Here is a 24,980-nt window from a genome sequence, read left to right as displayed (position 1 = left end):
AACAATCAGCCACCCCCTTATGTATGAGTAAAAATGGCCAGAGAGCAGGGATTCATAAGATTTCAAATATTTTCTCAGTCATTTCAGCCTTACCATTAGCAGACAACATTTTCTGCCCTTTATGTACAGGAAAAAATGGTCACGGCTCATCCTTCCTAATTGTGAATATGTTTGTGCTTAAACGTTTGCTGGACTTTTGCTTAGAAATGGCTGGCAAAATGGTGAAAACCTCTACTCACCCCAGTGCCTCTACCAGGCCGCCTCTCCCAATGCCATCAGTAGATTGACCCTCAAAATGCCTTATTTGCTTTTTCACACTGAAATCAGCAAGGCAACTGTTAGAGACAAAAGAAGCAGTTTGATGCATCAGCTTTTAAAATGGGTATTCTAAATGGGTATTCTACCTTAGGAACAGAATTACTGGCAAGGATGCAAAATGCTGGCATGTTTGGAACCTTTTGGATTTATACACATCTGAAGGAACAAAAAGGCAACAATATTTTAGTGACCCTCTTCTGCAGTTGCCCAGTAAGTACAATTCGTTTGGCTTCATATGCCAAATGCCACCACTTTTAAGCAGCTGCTGAAGAGGGTTTGTTATTCTACTCCTTGGAAGCCACAATATACATAAAATTAAGTTCTGCCCACTAGTCCACAAGAAGCTATCACAAAATGGCTGCAAAGCATTTTTGTCAACAAGGCAACCTGAGCTAAAATGACATTAAATGGAACTATGTTGTCTTCTGCACCTCTGCTTTGCTCTTTAGCACATGCACAGCTTTCTTTCCCCCTGGATCCCCCTGGATCCCCCCACCCTTCTCACTTCTAAGTCTTACCTGTGTTAAAATCTTACCTGCCTTGGTTTTTCCAACTTCTGGAGCGAGGTTCTGGAGCGAGAGGTCGCAGACCAGATCCAGGGGCCCTTGGAAGAAGCTGCTTTTCTGGCTCCATTTCCATCAGGGTTTGGTCCTGCTTTTGGCACGGAAAGGGCCTTGGTCGCCCTGCACCTCTGGCAAGAGACAAGGGAAGGGGCTCAGTGACCCCCAGTGCCTTCCATCAGCTTTGGCTGGTGGCCCAGTTGCGCCCGCCCCTCTCTGGACAGGGGGAGCCTGACTCCTGCTGTCTCTGCTCTGGGAACCCCTTCTTGGCTCGTTCTTTTGGTTTCGATTCTGTACATTTGATATTTTATGTGAGCCGCCCTTAGACCTTCGGGCATAGGGCGGCATAGAAATTCAATAAATAATGATAATAAGAACTTCAGCAACAGAAACGCCAGCCTTCTTTTTATGAAATGGCTTCTCCTTTTAAAAGAAATGCCTTCTATTTTCTGCAATTATTCTTCACTCTGCTTGAAGCAGACTTCCGATCCACCTACCCTTTCCTCTGCTCCTTTGTACATCCAAAGACTTGTTGCTCGAAAGGGAAATAAACTTGATTTTGCCCCTCACATTCTTTTCTTTGTCTTAGTTTTCCCTTGGCTTTTCTAGTCATCAGGTGTATCTGCTTTTCTTGATTCTCTTTAAAATCTTCATCTTGGTGTTTTTTATGATTTTTCAGTTTAATTTTTTCTTGGCTAAGCTTTCTTTTGGGGGCTTTCTCAAAGTCCAGCATCTGTCCACAATTTACTCTCCCTGTTTTACTATGATTAATTATTTGTTGGTCTTCTTATTTTCTTTCAGTTTCCTTTAAATTTAAAATGTATTGCGTCTCCTAACACTTTTTAGGGAGTTACTGAATCTATTTATCTTCTGTCTGTATGTCTGTCTGTCTATCTATCATCTACAAGCAACATTTAAAACTGCCATCAATGGAGATCACAAGTGAACATTTGTTGTATCTCTTTTTAAAGTTGTAAATCCCAACTTCAGCTCTGACCAGTGAGAGGGCTAAAACCAGTATTATAGCCAGGGACAGTCTCACTCACTAGACTCTGGCTCGCTCCTTCCACCACCTGTCAGTCATAAGGACACATAAAATAGTCCCTCGGCGCATTAATACAGTGGATACAAATGGATCTGTTTTCAACATGGGGGGATCACTGCGCATGGGTGAGAAAGTAGTGCCGGTCCCACTCTCTAATAACAGGGTTGCTGGGGGGCCATCTTGAATAAAATATGGGGGGGCGGGGGGCAGTAAGCCCTGCCCTACATAGTCACATGACATGCCACACACAATTAAATGGCAATGGCCATCAACTGGGTACCTGAAGTACCTTTTAATGACATTTCCCCAAGTATTGCACTGATCTAAACATTAAAGATTTTGGTAGACACTGCAGCCTGAGTTTGAATTCTTCTTTGAGTGACAGCCAGGAAACTCTCCTCCACAGTGTGCTTTTTTGGAGGTTCTCCTTGTGGGAGGGGCCCCAGGGCCCCCAAAATGGATAGCCTATCACTTTAAGAAAATGCTTTAAGAAAATGCTAAGAAACTTAAAGCTATCTACCTCTATCTATCTATCTATCTATCTATCTATCTACAAGCAACATTTAAAATTGCCAACTATGGAGATCACAAGGGAAAATTTGTTGCATCTCGTTTTAAAGTTGTAAATCCCAACTTCAGCTTTGACCAGTGAGAGGGCTAAAACCAGTATTATTGCCAGGGACAGTCAGCGGCGGAGGAAGCCGCTCAGGCGCCTGGGGAGCAAGCTGCTTATGGGGCAGTGAGAGGGCGGGGTGAGGCATCCATGGGGGCAGGGTCCACTGCGGGGCCTCTAGAGTCTGCCTGCCTCCTCCCACTCAGTCGCCCTTCAGCTGGGGGGGAGGCAGCGGGCGAACTGTTTGGGCAGCACAGAACCTTGGGCCCACTGCAGGTCCCATGGTTAGTGCCGCCTGGCATTTTGTCACCCGCCTCAGTGAGGACACCCGGGGCAGCCCCGCACATACCGCACCCCCTTTCCTCCATCCCTGGTTGCAGGTGGTGTGGCCGGGGGGGTTGGGGGAGAACTGCCCCCCCCAATCAAGAAAATAAAAATATACTTAATTGACCAATTGTGTCGCAGGTAACTCAGTTCTGCCCCTCCCCCCCGGTTGCTGTGTGTCCTCTTTTTCCAGGACACATCCTCTTTTTCAGGGGTAACATTTTTAAAATTTGCCCAAATGTCTCTGGCTATACTTTCTGGATGAGTCCTAGACAAGACTGGTGATTGAAAACTTGCTTTCCCCTTCTCTTCTCTTCTCCTGCCCCACTCAGCAATATATCACAGCTGCTGTTGTAGCACCCTGCTTGTGGTTAACGCTTAGCTGGAATGAAATATTCAACGCAGCAATAGAGAAATTAAAATAATAATTTATTTGTCAGACAAATGAGAGGCACAGTGGTATATGGTTACCAAGCTCTGGCCTGCCCTCCTGCCATTCTGGCCAGCACTTATATTTCCTTAATCCAGCCCCCTTGCTCCTCCTGTGGCTGCCTCTGTCCAATCAGCCTGGTTGAAATTCCTATTGGCTGTTTGCTAGAACCAATCACAAAAGATACACCCATTTCCTCTTGTCCTTTTATGGGAAACAAAAAGCTATATATTCTTCTATCTATAAATGACAAATAAGTAGTAATATATCTTACATGTGTCTCAACAAGGAACCTTAATTACCAGCTCACCTCTTGCCCTCCTTGCCCTATTGCCCTCCAAAACAAATGGTTAATCTTAAATTTTTATCTTAAACAGATGTCAAGGATCTTGAGTTCACATCATCATTGAAAGATCTCCTTCTCTTGGAGGTCTTTAAACAAAGGCCTGACAACCATATGTGTGCTCTAATGATGTTTCCTGCTTGGCAGGGGGGGCTGGGCTGATGGCTGATGGCCCCTGTGATCTCTTCCAACTATATGAAATAAGAATCTAGCATAAGGATTTAACATTTCTTAGCTTCTAATTCCTTTGCATAATTACATTTAAGCCAATATATTTAATACATAACATAGATAGCTTTTTAGAAGAATAAACCTTTTCAAAGTAAAAAAGGAAGGAACAGTTTCCAGCCTCAAAATAAGATAGAAAGAAACCTATCTTCTCCAGCCAAGCCAGTTGCCTTTTTCACTGCTCTTGACCTTTCAACCTTAGGAAAATATGGCTCAAGTTTAATGGGAGGCACATGGTTTTATTTTACTATTTATCAACTCTTAATTATGTTTATCTCTTTTTTTATCTTCTGTAATATGTAGGGTCAGTGTAACCTTGGCTGTCAGCCTGTAATTCCCTTTTTACGACTTTGAGAATTGTTTTCTGCTATAAATCAGGGGGGCCCCTTGTCCAGGAGAATAAACATCTTGCCAAGGTTCTTAGGCAGCTGGTCTTCTGCCTGGCATGAACATTTGAAAATCTTTAAGCTCATTTTAAAATGCAGGCCCTGATCAAAAATATAAGCTTTGATAAAAATGCAGGCTTATGATTAGATGCCTCACTGTAGCCTACATTTAGTAAGAGTATTTAAAATGAGAATCTTCATGGCGTCCTCTTTTTTGCTCTTCAAAATATGGCAACCCTAATTCCCCCCCCCCAAAAAAAAGAAATCATGGCTACACCCGGGGCAGGTGGCCGTAACGACAGTGCCAATTTGTTGATATGATCAATGAACAATTACCATGTACTTAGTAATTTATCCTTCTTACTCTGCCCATTTATCATCTCATTGCTGTGTTGATTCAAACTCCCAGATTGTGCCATTTCCCATACCTGGGTAAAACCAAGATCGTAAAGTGAGGGCCTCCCCCCATTACCCATCTGACGGCTATTTCCATTTTGGCAGTGGCTATCAGAAAAGTGACCACAGTCAAAGATGGAATATTGGGGTTCAGATCCCCCCCCCGCAAGAACAAAAAAATGTGAGCCACATCTTTCACTATCTCCCTCGCATTTTGCTTGCCTTCTCTCCCTTAACAGCATCATCTTTTAAAATTTTAAATAGTTCAGCTGGAATATCATCACTTCCTTTCATATCTCCAATTTTCTTGAACACATCTCTGGTTTTTCCCATTCTGTTGTTTTCCTCTATTTCTTTGCATTGCTCATTTAAGAAGTCCTTCTTGTCTCTCCTTGCTATTTTTTGTAAAGCTGCATTCAATTTCCTGTATCTTTCACTATCTCCCTCGCATTTTGCTTGCCTTCTCTCCCCTGCTATTTGTAAGGCCTCATTTGACAGCCACTTTGCTTTCTTGCATTTCCTTTTCATTGGGATGGTTTTAGTTGCTGCCTCCTGTATAATGTTACGAGCCTCCATCCATAATTCTTCAGGCACTCTGTCCACCAAATCTAAATCCTTAAACCTGTTCCTCACTTCCACTGTGTTTTCATAAGGGATTTGATTTAGATTGCATCTTACCGGCCCAGTGTTTTTTCCTACTTTCTTCACTTTAAGCCTGAATTTTGCTATAAGAAGCTGATGATCTGAGCCACAGTCAGCTCCAGGTCTTGTTTTTGCTGACTGTATAGAGCTTCTCCATCTTTGGCTGCAGAGAATATAGATGTATATCAAACCAGCGTACCACACTGTAATAAAGTATGAAAGGACACTTTGTATTGTGGCCAGGTAGAAGGAGATCATCAGTTTTTGTTTGACCTTGTTCTTTTGCAGGACCCTGAGGAAATGGAGTCTCTTTTGGGCCTTCCTAACCACCTGGGTTGTATTGATTTTCCAAGTGAGGTCTTCACTAAGGAATTTAAAGGAAGAAACTCTCTCCACACAACCCACCCTGATATACAACGGGGCTAGTTCCCCTCTCTTCCTCCAAAAGTCCAACACCATCTCCTTTGTCTTGCTGATATTTAGGTGCAAGTTATTCTCTAGGCCAGTGTTTCCCAACCTTGTGCCTCCAGCTGTTTTTGGACTACAATTCCCATCATCCCTTGCCACTGGTCTTGCTAGTCAGGGATGATGGGAGTTGTAGTTCAAAAACAGCTGGAGGCACAAGGTTGGGAAACACTGCTCTAGGCACCATGTGGAGACTTTTTGAACCTCCTCCCTATACGCTGATTCATCTCCACCTGTAATTAGACCCATTATGGTGGTATCATCTGCAAACTTAGTAATTGCAGTGGATGGATGAGATGAAATACAGTCATATGTATACAATGAGTACAGGTAGGGACTCAGCACGCATCCCTGTGGGGTGCCAGTGCTCAGCTTCCGAGAGGTAGATGTAACATGCCCAATCCTCACTATTTGTGTGCGACCCCTCAGAAAGTCTTTAATCCAACCACAGATGGTAGGGGAAATGTCCAGGTCCACCAGCTTTTTAATAAGAATGTCCAGAAGAATGGTATTAAAAGCCAAGCTATAATCAATAAACAGCATTCTGACATAATTCCCTGGTCTCTCCAGTTGACTTGGTGCAAGGTGAAAAGCTGTGGCTATGGCATCATCTGTTGACCTATTTCTCCTATAAGCGAACTGGTGTTCATCAAAATCCGGTGGAAAATATGTCCTGAGGTGTTGAAGAAATATCTGGTATTTCTCTAATAGCAAACTACCAAGAATTGTAAATAATATTTAGTACACTAACCTTTGTCTAACTCTTGGCAAATGTCAGCTTGCTGACTTATTTTCTGCCATTGTGATTCAATGTTATATTTGCGCTCAGTACTTTGTAGGATTTGATAATCTTTATGGGTCTTTTAAATTTCTAATCTACCTATCTATCTATATCTCTTTATCAATATTATCTATTCCCCCCCCCCTTTCTGTACTTCCCTATCCTCCTAAATTTGAATATATATATATATATGGCTCCACAGTTTTCTGGGTTGCCTCTGGGTCCGGTAACCCTCCAGCCTCTCCTGAGCTGCAGAGGCTCAGGGCAGAGAGGCAGAGGGAACTAAGTTCCTGCAGGAGGAGTGCTCGCCTCCAGGCCAGGAGAGGCGAGTCACCAGAGGATCGGGGCCGCCCTATGCCTCGGGGCAGACAAACACCGGCCAGCCCCAGTCCCAAGTTGCGGGAGCAACATTGTTGGCTGCTAGTTCCTACCTGAGCTCCTGACCCGCCCTGGCTCCCTGCTTGCAAGCCTGTTCCTGACTTCACCCGACTCCCTGCCCTGCACCCAGCTTCTGCTACTACGGACTGCCTCCCCGTTGCACCTTTGACCACGGACCAGACTTGGACCTCGCCTCTTGGGTAACCCACGGGACCAGCACAGTAAGTCAATGAGGAGCAGTCTGGCACTTGCGTGTGACCTTATTTTCAGGAAGGGGAGATTGCTGCGAACATGACTTCTTGCAGAAAGGATTATGGTTTATTTTATATGAATATTTGAAAACACTATGTTTGTCAGTGCAAACATGGAAATCAGGGGTCTCCAATGTGGTGCCCATGGGCCTGCTGACAACTTTCCTGGAGTCCACCACATGTTTTCAGAAAGTGGACAGGACAGGATCAGTGGTGAATTGTGCCCAGCATGACTTCAGATTGGTCACAGTACATTTGATTGGCTGCTGCAGGGGCGTACTAAGTGTGACCCCTACCCCGGGGGCCACCTCAGGGTGTGTGCGACAAGGTGGCCCACTGCCTCCCCCCAGCTGTAGAGCGGCCGAGGGCGCACGGTCAGTACAGTTGCCATGCGTGCAAGCAAACAATTCTCTGGTATCGGCTATTTCATGTGTATTTACCTGAAACCATTAGCTAGAGTGTACACAATAAAAAGCATTACTGGCCCTTTAAATAAAGGCAGCCAAAGAATAACAAGAAAACTGCACTATCACATCTAGTGAATGAATAGACCTGGTGCTTTGAATTGTCTATTTAAATGACTTGTCAAGCTCCAACCAATGAATGTTAGCAAACAGCACCAACTAGAGTATGGAACACTGGTAAAGGTAAAAGGACCCCTGACCATTAGGTCCAGTTGTGGCCGACTCTGGGGTTGCGGCACTCATTTCGCTTTACTGGCCAAGGGAGCTGGCGTACAGCTTCTGGGTCATGTGGCCAGCATGACTAAGCCGCTTCTGGTGAACCAGAGCAGCACACGGAAACGCCGTTTACCTTTCCGCCAGTGTGGTACCTATTTATCTACTTGCACTTTGTTGTGTTTTTGAACTGCTAGGTTGGCAGGAGCAGGGACTGAGCAACGGGGGCTCACCCCGTCATGGGGATTCGAACCACCGACCTTCTGATCGGCAAATCCTAGGCTCTGTGGTTTAACCCACAGCGCCACAGGCAAATGTAATGTATCCACTTCAGTGACAGCCTGAAGTATCTGAAGTGTGCATGCACACGAAAGCTCTTAGCAATAACAAACTTTGTTGGTCTCTAAGAACACGGCTACCTACCTGTAACTAGCCTCTATGAATGCAGGTATCCTCCCAGGCAGTTAGAGTGTTACAGTGTGAAAGTTCATGTATAAGTCACTGTATAACAAAAACTGTACAAGACACTTTAGGAATCCACTAGAAAACAGCTGTTCTTTCCATGAGTCCTGTTCTGTACAGGGAAAGGTAGGCCTAAAGGGTGACTCAGGAGAGCCATTTACCAGGAAGCATAGAGTCAGTAGGCAAATGGCCTCACCGCAGGGTAAACACCTAACCCAACGCCAGACAGATCACAAAGATGGGCAACCCTGAAATGGATTTGGACTCCAGGGGACAAAAGAATCGTGAAGAACTTGACCAGAGGGGTCAGGAACTGTAAATAGTTTTAGTGTCTTGTGTTAACGGGTGTTAGGAGATGGGGAAAGGGTGGGAAAAGACTGCTATCTGCTACCCAGGTACTGTCCCGTAGCAATGATGAAATAGCAGTTCGAAAGCACCCCTGGGTGCAAGTAGATAAATAGGGACCGCTTACTAGCGGGAATGTAAACGGCGTTTCCGTGTGCGGCTCTGGCTCTGGCTCTGGCTCTGGCCAGAGCAGCGATGTCACGCTGGCCACGTGACCCGGAAGTGTCTCCGGACAGCGCTGGCCCCCGGCCTCTTAAGTGAGATGGGCGCACAACCCCAGAGTCTGTCAAGACTGGCCCATACGGGCAGGGGTACCTTTACCTTTACCTTTAATAAAAGTGGGGGGCACCTTCTGTTCGAGGTCTGACTCGTCTCGCTGCCAGAGGAGTGCGGACCCTGCTATAGCAGTTGCTTTTACAATAAAGCTCAGACTTCTTAGCCACTTCCCTATACAATTTGCCTTGGTCCTGCCTGTTTCTTTAATCTCCGACCGCAGGGAACCCTCTTTACCTAGCGGGCTCACAGAGTCCCCCAAGGACCTGGAGCTGTGTGTTCCATTTTTTTAAAAAATATTTTATGCAACAAGCTTTCATGATTATGTAGAGTGGAGGACTCTTCACAATGATCTTATACTGCAGGAAAACCACTCCTTTTACAGTGGGTGAAGCCCTTCATATTCCATCTCATCCTGATTATCAGAAGATTGTAAATGATCCATCATGCAAACTATTGGTGGTGATGTCTTTCTGTATTCATTCAAAGGTTCTCCTCAGAAAATAAATGATTGGCGCTGTGATCAATATTGTTGGATCAACTGTGGTGTCCGACGATGGCCGAGAATTAATCCGAAGCTGAGGAAATTTTACCATAAAATCAAAACTTGTTCAAGTCCAGACAACTTCACAAGGCACAGTTATAGACTGCTAGAGCCTTCTTGTGAAATGGTTCTGATACACTATATTGGAAATGAGAGGCAATTCTGTGCACTTCCTCGTGGTGACAGAAAGAGAAATTTGCTAAGACCACATGTACAGACAATGCCTTCAGTAATAAGAAAGATTTCAGATACAAGTGCTAAGCCCTCAAAAATCTATAAAGACCTTTAAAGACCTTTGTAATGACCCTGTAAAGGGACGCAGGTGGCGCTGTGGGTTAAAGCCTCAGCGCCTAGGGCTTGCCGATCGAAAGGTCGGCGGTTCGAATCCCTGCGGCGGGGTGCGCTCCCGCTGCTCGGTCCCAGCGCCTGCCAACCTAGCAGTTCGAAAGCACCTCCGGGTGCAAGTAGATAAATAGGGACCGCTTACCAGCAGGAAGGTAAACGGCGTTTCCGTGTGCGGCTCTGGCTCGCCAGAGCAGCGATGTCACGCTGGCCACGTGACCCGGAAGTGTCTCCGGACAGCGCTGGCCCCTGGCCTCTTAAGTGAGATGGGCGCACAACCCCAGAGTCTGTCAAGACTGGCCCATACGGGCAGGGGTACCTTTACCTTTACCTTTAATGACCCTGTAACCAGCTCAGCCTATATACCTGTAGCTCAGCCACGAAGCCGGGAGCAGGTAAGAAACAAACTTTAAAAAAAATTTTTTAATTGATTTTTCCATGTATACTTCTTCTAACAATGTATCTTTAACAATTTTTTATATTTCCACCCTCCTCCCCTGGACTTCCCTCATACGCCTATTTTGCTTTATTTCCATATTGTTCACCCTGCATGTTGTTTCCCCAAAATTTCACAGAATGCATATTATTTTACTTTTTCTTGCATACAATTGTGATTGTTTTCTCAAACCCTGCCAAGGAGTCCATTTCATTATGTTGCCTCTTCATATATGTTGAAAATGGTTCCCCTTCTCTTTTAAAGTCTTTGTTGTCCTTTTCATGTAGTTTATCTGATAGTTTTGCAAGGTCTCCATTTTCCATAAGCTTCCCTTGCCATTGTTCTTTCGTTGGTATTTCTTCTGTCTTCCAAGTTTGTGCTAATATAATTATTGCCGCTGTTGCTGCATACATAATTTCTGATTTTCTTATTTTATATTTTGATCTATAATTTTTAGGAGTAATTCTTCTGGTTTCTTAGCAAAAGTCTTTTTGAACATTTTTTTCCAAATTCATTGTATATCATACAAAGTTGCTTATTATCACTATTGACTGAAATAAAAATAACATATTTGATAATGCATTCATCTTTATTGCTGCTATCCTTCCCATCAAGGAGAGGTTCATTCTCTTCCAAATTTCCAAATCTATCTTCATCTCATTCCAAACTTTCTCATTGTTGTCTTTATATAAATTTATTTTTTATTATCAAGCCAAATTCCTAAATACTTGACTTTTTAATGAATTTCTATTTTTGTAATCTCCTACAGTGATACATGTGACGGTCACCTCCAGGCTTGACTACTGTAATATGCTCTACATGGGGCTGCCCTTGAAACTGTCCCACAAACTCCAGCGGGTGCTTCCATGTTTCTGGAATTTCCCCTTTTGTTAATATTTCATTAATTTTATCTTTCATTGGATTTACAAGGTGTTCTTTAATTTTTTTTATTGTACTTTGCTGATAATCCATCTGTTCCTGGTGATTTGCCCACCTTTATTTGCCTTATTGCCTCGGAGATTTCTTGGTCTGTTACTTGTGTATTTAAGAATACTATCTCTTCTTGTTTTATCTTTGGCAGATTACTCTTTTTTATATTATATACACACACACACACACACACACACACACACACAGCATTTTGTTGTATGAAATGACCTCTCATGACTACAGTGGTACCTCGGGTTACATATGCTTCAGGTTACAGACTCTGCTAACCCAGAAATAGTACCTTGGGTTAAGAACTTTACTTCAGGATGAGAACAGAAATCGTGCTCCGGCGGCGCAACGGCAGCAGGAGGCCCCATTAGCTAAAGTGGTGCTTCAGGTTAAGAACAGTTTCAGGTTAAGAACGGACCTCCGGAACGAATTAAGTACGTAACCAGAGGTACCACTGTACTCTACAAGCATTAAATACAATTTTGATTTTTGTTTCCTTAGGTAAGAAACAAACAAGCTTGAAAGACAACGTTCACAAATCAGTCGTGATGATTTGTACAGTGTTTGTGAATTAACAGAGCTCCTTGAAGGCTTCATCCATGTGTCCTACAGTGATTGTTGTTATGGTCCTACAGGATATTTCATCTGAAATTGGGAAAATAATATCACTGAAGGCAAATTTACCTATGCTTTTTTCATATGACACAACTTTTCAACTTGGAGACTTCTTCCTATCTATTTTATTATTTCAAAATGTGCTTTTCGCTGAATCACCACTGATTCCTGTAATGTTCATGATACATGACAGCAGGTGAGAGGACAATCACAGGAGATTTTTGGAAACACTTCCAAATCAGTTTCCATTGCTCAATTCAGAAAAAGTTGTCATAGTGTCTGACAGAGAAAAAGGAATTGAAAAGGCTTAAGATCATGTTTTGCTCAAGAGCCACAGAGTGGTATGCTGGAATCACATCCGCAGAGACATCGTGTTTTGGCTGAAAAAACATGGGGCCAGTTCAGAGGATACCAAGGTATACCTTGCTGCCTTTTTTAATCTTCTGTAGTCAAATTCTGAGCAAGACTACACATTCAAATTTGATAAACTCAGTATACAGGTTGGAGCAAAGCATTCTTGGACTACTTTGAGGAAGACCTGCACCAAGCAATAATAAATCATGCTGGGACCTGGATTCTAAAGAGACTGAACATATATAAAGAAAAAAGTGGAATCCCCACAAATGTCTCTGAGAGTTTTCATGTAGCTCTAAAAAGACTTTCACAATGGAAAGAAATGATGATGGAAGCAATGGTGTTATCCTTATATGCAATGCAAAATTCTTACTGGAGAGAAACTTTGCGTGAACTATGTAATACTGGAAACTTTCATTTGCGGCCTCAGTTTATTAGACACTCAAGATCACCAGAACATACAGTCTTTCCTCAAATAGCTTGTGATCCATCACAAATCATGGATCTTGTACAAAGGGGAGAACTTCCGCGGCCTAAGAAAGATGAAAGCTATGAGAAGGCACCATCAGTTTGTCAAATGGTACTAGCGGGCTTTATGGTACTGAACAATATAATAGCTGTTTGTCCACAGCTTGGTGTATATGTGGTAAGGGGTAGTAAGGAAAAGCATTATGTTGTCCGCCTTTTCTCCAAAGAGAGCTGCTCTTGCCCATCATCCAGGACTTGCTACCATATTATAGCTGCCAAAAAATCTATCGGCATGCCACCAGAACCAGGGAAGCCTTGCCGGTTGCAGCTCACACAGTTGAAGCGAAATAAAAGGCAGAAGAGTAGCTCAGGAAGAAAGTTCTCCAGACTGAAGGAAAAGATAACTGTAGTTCCAGCATCTGATTCAGTGCAGGCTGCTGAGGAGTTGGACTCAATGATTTCTACATCACTTCCTCCATGGCACAACTGTACCTTCAACACACTCAGTCTACAAACCGAGGAACTTGTGGGTTCAGTTGCCAACATCTGTGTTTATGGTTATGACATAGACACACTGAAAGGATCGAACTGGATAAATGACCACATAATACATGCATTTCTTGCCTCCAGGGTGATCATGAAAAAGAGCTATAATAATAATAATAATAATAATTTATTATTTATACCCCGCCCATCTGGCTGAGTTTCCCCAGCCACTCTGGGCAGCTCCCAATCAGTGTTAAAAACAATACAGCGTTACATATTAAAAACTTCCCTGAACAGGGCTGCCTTAAGATGTCTTCTGAGCTAGGTCACAATGGAACAATTTTCCCATTTAGTTGCCTCTTCATTCAGACCCTCATGTGTCAAAAATTGTCAGTGAAAGCCCTGAAGTCCTGTTTGAAATTTGGAGTGCTAAAGAAAGATGCTTGGATTATTCCAGTAAATGACAGTGGAGTCCACTGAATACTGATAGTAATCATTTTTAAAAGGAAGACCAAGCTCTACCTAGATTCCAACCATGGATTGAACCACTCTGTGATTGATGCAATAACATCCTTCTTAGCATGTCTGTATAAGATGGATTCAGACTGTCCCTATAGTTTTGTGGACTGTTCATTTTTTGCACCAACTGATGTAACCAGGCAAGGTAATTCCAGTGACTGTGGTCCTTTCACATGTACCATTGCACATCTGACTGCTTCTGCTGCCCAATTACAGTACACACAAAAGGATATGACCGCCATTAGACCCTGGATTGCAAAAGAAATAATACATTACACTGGGAAAACCTATCTTGAAGGACGAGAAAAATATATTCCAATTGAAATTGCCGCTCCTCCTCCCACAAAGAGACAAAGCTTGAAAGAGAGTCACATTACTTTGTCTAGATCATGCCCAGAGGAATGGAAGGATACACTAACCTATTGCTCAGATCTTTTACCTACCTTGTTTGAAGGCAGCTGGTCAATACGTTTTTTGAAGGAAGGGTGCAGGAGGCCCAGTACTGAGTGTGACCAATCTATGGTTTACTGTGAAGGAAACTTCAAGGACTGCTTTTGCATAGGCATTGATTCAAAAGATCTTCCAGAGGTTTTTGTGTGTCCAGATTGTCAATCCACTGTGGCCAAAGAGATTTTGAAACTGCGAACTGTCATATTCCACAGGTTGGTATAATACAGCAAAACCTAAACACATAGTTTTCATCATCATGGCAGGGATGGTCCTTTTCCATAGAATTCTTATTCATGGAGTTGGTTTTTATATCCTGCTTTTCTCTACCTTTAAGAAGTCCCTCCCACCCCCACAACAGATACCTTGTGAGGTAGGCTGAGAGAGTTCAGAAAGAAGTGTGACTGGCCCAAGGTCACCCAGCAGACTGCATGTGGAGGAGGGGGAAGCGAACCTGGCTCTCCAGATTACGAGTTCACCACTCTTAACCACTACACCACGCTAGCTCAATGACAAATAGATGCCAGCTACTGTATACATAACCTTAAGCTTAAAAAATAGCAACAATCCTTAGCTAAAAGGACCTGTGGTCAGTGATGATGGGAATTGTGGTCCCAAAACATCTGGAGGGCCAAGTTTGCCTATGCCTGATCTAATGGAACAGTGCAGTGTACTAGCTAGTGTCACAGAATCATAAAATCATAGAATCATAGAGCAGTAAGAGACCACAAGGGCCATCTAGTCCAACCCCCTGCCATGCTGGAACACATAAGCAAAGCACTCCTGATGGATGGCCAGCCCCACTCACCTCACAGAGTGTTTGTTGTGGGGAAGGAAGGGAAAGGAGATGGTTAGCCGCTTTGAGACTCCTAAAGGAGAGTGAAAGGCAGGATATCAAGTCCAAACTCTTCTTCCAAACTCTTTATAATAGTGACATTTCCCATAAATATGCTGGGACACAACCAAGTAATGTTATAGATTTAAATGAGATTCATGGAAGGGCCAAGTTTATTCTGCACTTTAAAGGAATGGGGTATGGAAGTGCTTAACTGATTCTTGATGAAGGACAAAACCTGGGAGGGAGTATCTTCAATCCCTGTAGCAAACAGCAGACACAACACCATTTTGTTTGGAATGCAGAGCCAGTTCTTCTCATAAGCAACCAAGGGGAGCCACTGAGGTTCTGGATGCACCACTAGAACTGGCGGCATGGTGTGAGTACCAAGTAGAGGTCAGGAGAAGGATGTGTTTCTTCTGGAGTCCCCACTGGGGAGAAAGGGGACTATAAATGAAGCGAGGGCCTCACAGACCTACACTGCTGCCAGTTGGGCTGAGGGAAGCCCACTGAGGTGCTGGCATGATTCTACTGCAGTTTTGCTCCCTCCCTGCATGTATAGCTAAGAAAAAACTTTGTCTCACCTCCCCACACATTTTTTGATTGCCAGCACACCAACATCATCACAGGTAGATGCGTGGGAAGGGGGGCAGATTTGGTTAGCCCCCCTCCCAAAGGATCATCTTTTCTCTAGTTACCTCCACTCTGATGCTACAGTGGCTGTCTCATGTCAATGTTTGAGTCCATTTGAGTCACCCAAATGCAGATGGTTTGGGGGAAACACCTGCATCATCTTGTGACCTAAGTATGTTGCAGTTGTCTTTTTCCAGTCCTAGATAACATGTTTTGGGGAAGAGTACAGTCTAAGTTGTTGCAGGAATTTATGCATAGGTTGGGGGGGGGTTGCCCCTCCAGCAGATATCATGCACATGCAGCCCACTACCAAAATCAGCACAATCACTTTTGTGACTTTTGTGACTTGTCCCCACAAAGCACTTCCTCACAGTTTCTTCCTATCTATTCAAAGGGCCTCTGCTGCACAATACCAAATGTAACAATTCACTGATAAATGTATCTATGTACTGGCTCACTGGGTAAACTTCAGAAATTCATATAGACATGTGAGCTCAGCTACTCAGCAGCCCCCCTGCCTGAGTGATAATTCCTGGCAACCTGAGTGCCAGACAGGTAGCCCTTCCAGAAATAACAAATCCAGATGAAGAGAAAAGGGTGTGATTAACTTGGCTGGGAAACAGGGAAATGCAAATATCTTTTTTGCTTCACTTGATGGGTGTTTGGTGGAGGGCAAGGAGAACCATGGGGAAGGGTCCAAGATGCTTAGATTACTGCCACCAGACCTCCCCTTTCATGATGTAACCGTGATGTATTAGTGGTGTAGTTTGGGGGGGTGTAACATGGCGATTAGCAGCTAATAAAAGTTTGGGGGCTCTTTTGTTCGGGGCTTCCATCTTGTTCCACCTTGTGGCAGGTGGGGTTCCTGTCGTGACGGTCTACAATAAAGACCAAGCCTACCGGCTGCTGTTTTGCTCCGGTATTCTTGGCTGGTATCCTTGTTTTTTGTCCAAGGGAGCCCTCAGATTTCTCCGTTAACAAAGTGAAGTGTCTGTTCGTCCCACAGTGTATCTTAGTGCAATAATAGCAGCCTGAAGAGTTTGGACTTGATATCCTGCCTTTCACTCCCTTTAAGGAGTCTCAAAGTGGCTAACATTATCCTTTCCCTTCCTCCCCCACAACAGGCACCCTGTGAGGTGAGTGAGTCTGAGAGACTTCAAGAGAAGTGTGACTAGGCCAAGATAACCCAGCAGCTGCATGTGGAGGAGCGGGGAAGAGAATCGGGTTCACCAGATTACGAGTCCACCCAGTGGCGGAGGAAGGGGTGTAGAGTGAACCCACTGCACCCGGCACCACCATTCTGTTGAGGTGCCATCGCGGCCACCCCCGGACACGTGCCGCGCTCCCTTGGCGCACCAGGCACCACGTCCCCACTGGCGGCATACCTCGTCTCCAGGATGTTCGCCACGCCCCCGGGATGCACACCACACCCCCACATGCAGTGCACCACGCCCCCAGGACACACTCCATGCCTCCTGTGATGCGCGCAAGCCACACCCCCACATGCTGTCTGCCCCCAGTGCCAGAGCTTGCAGCTTCGCCACTGAGTCCACCGCTCATAACCACCACACCACACCTCAAGTGCCTTTTCCAGTTGTCAAAAATACCCTGTTATCATTTTTGAAACATTAGTGTTATGATAGCACCTAAAGCCTCAAATATCTTCCTAAAAGATCAGACAAATGTTTAGGGAAAGTTGTTATGAAAGGAGGAATGAAGAATGTAAGTTCAGCATATAACTCTCTGCATTATGCTTTCAGGTCTCCATGTGATGAGCATGTGGACAGACAGAGGAGAAGGCTGCATGAGGCTGATAGTTAACTGCAGGATGACCTTTCTTTCTGCAAAAGAAAGTTGTGCATATTTGATCTTTGTGACTGTTCAGTAAATGTTTAAATTATAGTTTTTTAATATCGAACCCAAGCTCTGATTTTCTCAGTTCTCCCTTCACCTTTGTGTATCCTGCTAGTTCTATCCATTTCTCCTTTCTCTTGGCACAAATGTATATAAAATTATACAGGAAAATGTTAAATGATCAGCTTTAATTCAGTGTCTCTGTCTCTACCTTTCTGTGCAATTGCTCAGAAATGTCACTAAGAAAGCTCTATATATTGGCATGGTCTCTTTTATTGGAATAATTTCCCAAAGTTAATTTTAAATGGGTACATAAGACCAGTGGGCCAGAATTTTTGTCCCAATAATATTTTTTTCCTGTGGCCATCACCAAATCTTCATGCAGTTAACTCCACAGTTTAATCTCTCATGGAATAAAGTGGTTCTTCCTTTCGCTGGGTGCCCCTGAGGTCAGTATTTCGGGAGAGTGACGAAAAGTTCTCTCTAACCACTTTATCTTATTTAATTTTCTAACCTCTGTCATGTCTGCTACCCTCTTATAGACCTTTTATAGACTGAACATTTCCAAACTCTTCAGCCTTTTCTCAAAGGAAAAGCACTGTACCCCCTTAATCATTTGGTTGCCCAGTTCTAGATGTAAGAGCAATCTGGTTGCCACATTTATCACCCTGTTGATCACCAGGATTGATCTGGCTGATCAGACGGGCAAGGAATGTGTCTGCCACCCCTATCACTGTGCACACCCCCCCCAAAGCCACACACTCCATGTAAGAGAATGACCATCCCACACAGAGTGAGAACACCCTCGCCTGCACTTTTTCCAGCTATGCCATATTCGTTTTAGAGATATGGCACCCAAAGCTGTACACAGTATTCCAAATGGGACCACACTATAGAACTGTACAGGGACATTACATACTGATTCAGTTCCTTTTTCAATAGTCTCCAGCACTAATTCTAGATCACAAAATGAATAAATGAAATAATAGCGGTTCTGATCCTTGTGGGACCCAACTGCTCACTTTCTTTAACTTTTAACATGGCCTTGGCGATTGGAAAAGCCCCAGCACCCAGGAGATCCTCTGAAAGCCCAAGTTGCCCCAACTTTGTGCAAAACAGTTGTAGCCCTGGAGAAGGGAAGGGAAGGGGTCTGACAAATCTTTGCTAAGTAAAGTATCTTTGTCTGCTGAAAAACAAATGTTTAGCCAGCATAAAAGAAAACTCGTCCAACTGTCTCTAGCTAATGTTGGCCTCCCTCTAGACACAACAAGGCTGTGTAAGGTACATAGAGTGGGACAGCGAAAATCTTCAATAGAAAGGCTGCCTGCACTTGTTCCGCTGACTGGGTAAACCCTGACATCCAGACTGAAATTCCATAGAGCAGTTTGGCTCTAACTTTAGCATTAAAAACCTTGAAAGCAGAAGGTATGTGTTGGTTACCTCTTGTTGCAGAAAAGCGCAATATGGCCTGCATAGACAGCTGGCTGGCATTTACCGCCACTGCGCAGTGCGAGGAGCACCAGAGCCTGTGATGGAAAGTGATCCCCAAACAGTTGAATCTGAATACCTGCTGGATATGTTTCCCACCAAAACCCCAACTATATATCTTACGAGAATTCCCGAAGACCATTATTTTGCTTTTATTGAAGTTCATGCTCATTTTCATTCTAGACAAATAGTAGATACAGGCATTTAGCAAACGCTTTAAGCCAATTCTAGTTCATGAGAGCACAATTATATCATCTGCTGTCAGAGCTGCCCAAGGTCCCAGCTCACAAAGGACCAACGCCAGGTCGTCGTTATATACAAAAGTCTTTATTGAAGTTCAGTTTCCATTCCAAAGCCGTAGCGCGCAGCTCTACGTCTTAAACCTTAGACCGCCGAAGTTCCGTCTGAATCTCCTCCCCCCTGACACCAGTTTAAGATTCTCGCCCTGCTCCACCTCTTCCTCTGCTCTCTTCTCCTCTGGGTCCTCCTGTCCGCTGGGGCATTCCCCTTTCTGGACTCTTCTGACGCTGAGTCCCCTGACTCCTCCCCCTGCCTCCGGCGGGCTTTAGGACCCGGCTCCCAATCCTCGTTCTCTGCTGCCCCGCGCGCCTGTACTTTTGAACTTGGCTCTCGCGCCAACCCAGTGACCTTCCTCCTGACCGTTGCACTGCTTCTGTCACTGCTTCCCTCTTCCGGGATGCTAGCCGGACCTGACCTCCCCTCCGTTGCCTGACTCTCCGATGGAGGCGTGGTCAGCCCTGACTCCTCTTCTCTCCCTGCTGGGGGAGACGCTACCCCTGATACCTGGGACTCTTCCCCCCCCCACTATGCTCAGGTGGGGAAGCTGGTCCTGATCTCCAACTGCTGCTCTGGGAGTCCCCGCTGGTCCCTTGCTTCGGGAGTGTCCCCCTTGGGACCCCCCTTGCCCTGGCCACCGGCGCCCCCTTCTGTGAATCTTCCGATTCGCTGGAGAGGCTCATGGAATCTCTCGGGCCACTGTCATCTTCTCCTACACTGCCCTCAGATTCTTCCCCTTCGCTCTCCATCTCCCCTCTTCCCTGTGCTTCTGCTCCTGAGCCCCTGACATCTGCATATAGAAGAATGGTAATTTTTTATACATTTAGTTTACGGCTGTGAGCATCCACCAGTTTTAGTAATGGGGCGAGTTCATTTAAGCACAGTGGACCAACACCAGCTGATGGCATGGCTCCCCAAATCAACACTTCACACTGGACTTCAAGCATCTGGCATTGGAAACTTCACACTGGACTTCAAGCATTGTGTGGCATTGTGTGCCTCCCCATTCTTCCTCCAGATTCTGGGTCCTTGGTTTCCAAATGAGATGGAAAAGCTGCTCCTATCAGAAAAGAGGACTTGGGACCACTGAGCAACAGACCAGTTCTGTTTTTTCTTTAGCCCAGGCAAGATGCTTCTGATGTTGTTTCTTGTTCAGGAGCGGCTTGACAAGAAGAATACGACATTTGAAGCCCATCTGCAGGATCCATCTGTGTATGGTGGCTCTTGATGCACTAACTCCAGCCTCAGTCCACTCCTTGTGAAAGTCCCCAGCATGTTTGAATGGTATTTTCCTGACAATCCTCTCCAGGCTGATTGTGTCCCTTTTTCCTCCACACTTTTCCCTTCCGCATAACTTTCCATTAATGTGCTTTGATACAGTACTTTGGGAACATCCAACTTCTTCCGCAATTACCGTTTGAGGCTTTCCCTCCTTACGGAGGGTCTCAATGATGGCTTTCTGCACAACTGTCAGGTCAGCAGCCTTCCCCATGATTGTGCTTCCTACTGAACCCATTGCAGGTGTTATGGATTGAATAGCTACTGCACCTTTTCACAATATTCTAATTTTCTGAGATTGTTAATTTGGGGTTTTTATCAGCTGTATCCCATAATCATCACAATTCTAACAAATAAAGGTTTGACATATCTTACTTTGTATGTCATGAGTCTATCTCCTATATTAGTTTCACCTTTTAAGTTGAATTACTGAAATAAATTAACTTTTCCACAATATTCTAATTTTCCAAGTTTCACCTGTACATATTTTGTTCCCTATGGAAGGAGTGCTAAGATGGGAAGTATCCATGTAATCCACCTTGTCTTAAGACACACACCAGTGATGCATCAGAGGAGCACTTTGCACTTCACTTAGTTCTTAAGGGGGAGAGATAGATAGATAGATAGATAGATAGATAGATAGATAGATAGGTTGCATTGGAAGTAAGCAGGGACACCGCAGGGGCTTGAACCCCGTCCTGGAAACCAGGAGTGCCAACCACCAGCGTCTTTTGCTTTTTTTTGGCCAATGCAACAAGGTGAAAAGCAAAACCTGAGAGAACACTCTGAATACAGAATGTTCTCTCAGGAAAAAAGAAAACCCTTAAGAATTATGAAGTTGCAGACAGAATACAATCAAGGTTTTATCCCTTGCCATTAGCACTAGATGTGTTTACGTCACAGAGTGCCATGTTAACTGCCATTCATTTTCAGGGCAGAACAGAGAGACTGGTTCCAGTCTTCAAACTCTGCCTTTATGCTCACCTTTTTATTTGTCCCTCCGAAGTGTGAATTCATGGGCCTGGAAGTTCCTTCTGCTGGTCTGTGAAAAGCAATCTGGACGCATTAGTTTGTCCCTGGCCCTTTCCCACCAATTCCAGAGAAATGTTTTTGGAACACAGCTCTTCTTACTGACCTGACTTCTGCAGGAAGAGCTGGCTTCACCTGAGTGTGGTGGGCTCTGGGACAGAACTGTGAAGAGATCAAGCAGGGGGAAATGGAGAAGCCAGTCCAAAAGGATTGGACTGAAAAAGATCACTGAATTGTGGAGTGTGAAGTTCACTTGCCGTTAAGTTTCCTGAAGGGTTGCAAAATTCTACTTCTTGTGTCGCTGAGATGCAAATGGAAGAGACTAGGGTCTTCAGCAGCCCTCCCCCCCAGACACAGGAGCAAAAACTGCCAGTTACCTAAAGCACCGCAGTCAAGACGCAGGTGTCTCTCAATCCTGCACTGCAGATGTTCACTTGATGCATCAAGAGCTCTGACACTGCCTTTTGTCAATGGACCAGATCTGCTTCCGGCACAGGTAGCTCTGTGAGGCCTGTAAAAATAAGAGCTGGAACAAAACAAGGCTGGCTATCCCACCCAAAGATGTACCTTATTGTGTGGTGATGGCACAGGAAAGGGCCTCCCCTGCAGTGGTGTCCCGACACGAGAAGTCCCTCCTGGTAGAAGCACGTAGAGCGACGGCATTCGGCTCTTGAGTTTGCAGCTCTTCTGAAAAAGGGATTGAATAACCAACATTGCTCAATACAAGCTCTTTGGAATATTTAGTTTGCATATTTGATGGATGATTCCATTTAGAACCTACCTTTTCTCCAACAGGCTCAGGGTGATTGAATGGTCCCCCTCACTGCGACCTGAAAGAATCTTTGTACAAAGAGTTGCAGGCAGAACACAACAGAGATTTTCTCCTCAGCCAAGCACAAGATACTCACCTAGTTGATCTTCAGCCAGAAGACACACAACTGTATTGCTGCCATAATTACGATGGAGCATTTAGAGATCACTTGTTACAGGGTTACAGGCAAAGTAAGCAGTTTGCTACAGCAGGTTTTTAAATATATTACCTTTGGAACAGATGAACTGGCGAGGATCCAAAATTTAGTATTTGTCGGAAATCCAGCAACTTTCAACCCTATCGTTCAAGTTTTCACCAAAAAGTCAGCAATACAATTTGGGTCAAATTAAATTTCTAATAAAGTCGCAGCATTTATGGATATGTTCCCTGCATTAAACAATTATACATGTACCCCAGGCAAAGAAAATTGGGAGCTACATGCCTCCTTTATCTACAGGATTGAAGGGTACAAACCTCTATTCCAAAACATTACACAAATGTGGGTTATTATGATTTTGTGTGGCCCTCTCCTGTCATTAGTGGAACAATCAGCCACCCCCTTATGTATGAGTAAAAATGGCCAGAGAGTCAGGATTCATAAGATTTCAAATATTTTCTCAGTCATTTCAGCCTTACCATTAGCAGAAAAAAAAATCTGCCCTTTATGTACAGGAAAAAATGGTCACGGCTCATCCTTCCTAATTGTGAATATGTTTGTGCTTAAACGTTTGCTGGACTTTTGCTTAGAAATGGCCGGCAAAATGGTGAAAACCTCTACTCACTCCAGTGCCTCTACCAGGCCGCCTCTCCCATTGCCACCAGTAGATTCACCCTCAAAATGCCTTATCTGCTTTTTCACACTGAAATCAGCAAGGCAACTGCCAAAGACAAAGGAAGCAGTTTGATGCACCAGCTTTTAAAATGGGTATTCTAAATGGGTATTCTATCTTAGGAACAGAATTACTGGTGAGGATGCAAAATGCTGGCATGTTTGGAAGCTTTTGGATTTATACACACCTGAAGGAACCAAAACTCAACAATATTTAGGTGAGCCTCTTCTGCAGTTGCCCAGTAAGTACAATTCGTTTGGCTTCAGATGCCAAATGCCACTACTTTTAAGCAGCTGCTCCAGAGGGTTTGTTATTCTACTCCTTGGAAGCCACAATATACATAAAATTAACTTCTGCCCCTTAACAAAGGAGCTTATCTATAGTCCCCAAGAAGCTATCACAAAATGGCTGCAAAGCATTTTTGTCAACAGGGCAGCCTGAGCTAACATGAAATTAAATGGAACTATGTTGTCTTCTCCCCCTCTGGATTCCCCTGGATCCCACTACCCTTCTCATTTGTAGGTCTTACCTGTGCTAAAATCTTACCCGTCTTGCTTTTTCCAACTTCTGGAGCGAGGTTCTGGAGTGAGTGGACACAGACCAGATCCAGGGGCCCTTGGAAGAAGCTGCTTTTCTGGCTCCATTTCCATCAGGGTTTGGTCCTGCTTTTGGCACGGAAAGGGCCTTGGTCGCCCTGCACCTCTGGCGAGAGACAAGGGAAGGGGCTCAGTGACCCCCAGTGCCTTCCATCAGCTTCGGCTGGTGGCCCAGTTGCGCCCGCCCCTCTCTGGACAGGGGGAGCCTGACTCCTGCTGTCTCTGCTCTGGGAACCCCTTCTTGGCTCCTTCTTTTTGTTTCGATTTTGTACATTTGATATTTTATGTGAGCCGCCCTTAGACCTTCGGGTATAGGGCGGCATAGAAATTCAATAAATAATGATAATAAGAACTTCAGCAACAGAAAGGCCAGCCTTCTTTTTATGAAATGGCTTCTCCTTTTAAAAGAAATGCCTTCTATTTTCTGCAATTATTCTTCACTCTGCTTGAAGCAGACTTCATATCCACCTACCCTTTCCTCTGCTCCTTTGTACATCCAAAGACTTGTTGCTCGAAAGGGAAATAAACTTGATTTTGCCCCTCACATTCTTTTCTTTGTCTTAGTTTTCCCTTGGCTTTTCTAGTCATCAGGTGTATCTGCTTTTCTTGATTCTCTTTAAAATCTTCATCTTGGTGTTTTTTATGATTTTTCAGTTTAATTTTTTCTTGGCTAAGCTTTCTTTTGGGGGCTTTCTCAAAGTCCAGCATCTGTCCACAATTTACTCTCCCTGTTTTACTATGATTAATTCTTTTTTGGTCTTCTTGTTTTCTTTCAGTTTCCTTTAAATTTAAAATGTATTGCGTCTCCTAACACTTTTTAGGGAGTTACTGAATCTATTTATCTTCTGTCTGTATGTCTGTCTGTCTGTCTATCATCTACAAGCAACATTTAAAACTGCCATCTATGGAGATCACAAGTGAACATTGGTTGTATCTCTTTTTAAAGATGTAAATCCCAACTTCAGCTCTGACCAGTGAGAGGGCTAAAACCAGTATTATGGCCAGGGACAGTCTCACTCACTAGACTCTGGCTCGCTCCTTCCACCACCTGTCAGTCATAAGGACACATAAAATAGTCCCTTGGCGCATTAATACAGTGGATACAAATGGGTTTGTTTTCAACATGGGGGGATCACTGCGCATGGGTGAGAAAGTAGTGCCGGCCCCACTCTCTAATAACAGGGTTGCTGGGGGGCCATCTTGAATAAAATATGGGGGACGGGGGGCAGTAAGCCCTGCCCTACATAGTCACATGACACGCC

At 44.4% G+C, this 24,980-nt stretch overlaps 1 protein-coding gene across 14 annotated transcripts in view; it reads right to left on the bottom strand.

Moving 5' to 3' along the window:
* LOC307206025 (uncharacterized protein) overlaps window positions 1-24,980 on the bottom strand; it is a 46,585-nt gene that overhangs the window by 5,618 nt on the left and 15,987 nt on the right. For 5 of the 14 annotated variants that reach the window (XR_013834206.1, XR_013834211.1, XR_013834212.1 and 2 more), the window contains 2 exons: window positions 21,588-21,643; window positions 21,437-21,494 (listed from right to left, as the gene is read on the bottom strand). Coding sequence is in view for 3 of the 14 variants with exons in the window: in XM_079958839.1 (XP_079814965.1) it covers window positions 20,094-20,234; window positions 21,437-21,494; window positions 21,588-21,643; window positions 22,049-22,168 (375 nt within the window). In the remaining 11 variants the exon portion in view is untranslated. Of the gene's footprint in view, window positions 1-853; window positions 1,010-1,375; window positions 1,518-11,372; window positions 12,073-14,063; window positions 14,237-19,967; window positions 21,050-21,436; window positions 21,495-21,587; window positions 21,835-22,048; window positions 22,169-22,262; window positions 22,462-24,980 lie in introns of those variants that run through there. The other 9 variants (XR_013834210.1, XR_013834218.1, XM_079958840.1 and 6 more) reach the window with 9 other exon arrangements.

This window comes from Podarcis cretensis (assembly GCF_951804945.1).
Source record: "Podarcis cretensis genome assembly, chromosome: 17".
In the NCBI taxonomy this organism is placed as follows: domain Eukaryota; kingdom Metazoa; phylum Chordata; class Lepidosauria; order Squamata; family Lacertidae; genus Podarcis; species Podarcis cretensis.
This window is presented reverse-complemented; position numbering and strand designations above follow the sequence as displayed.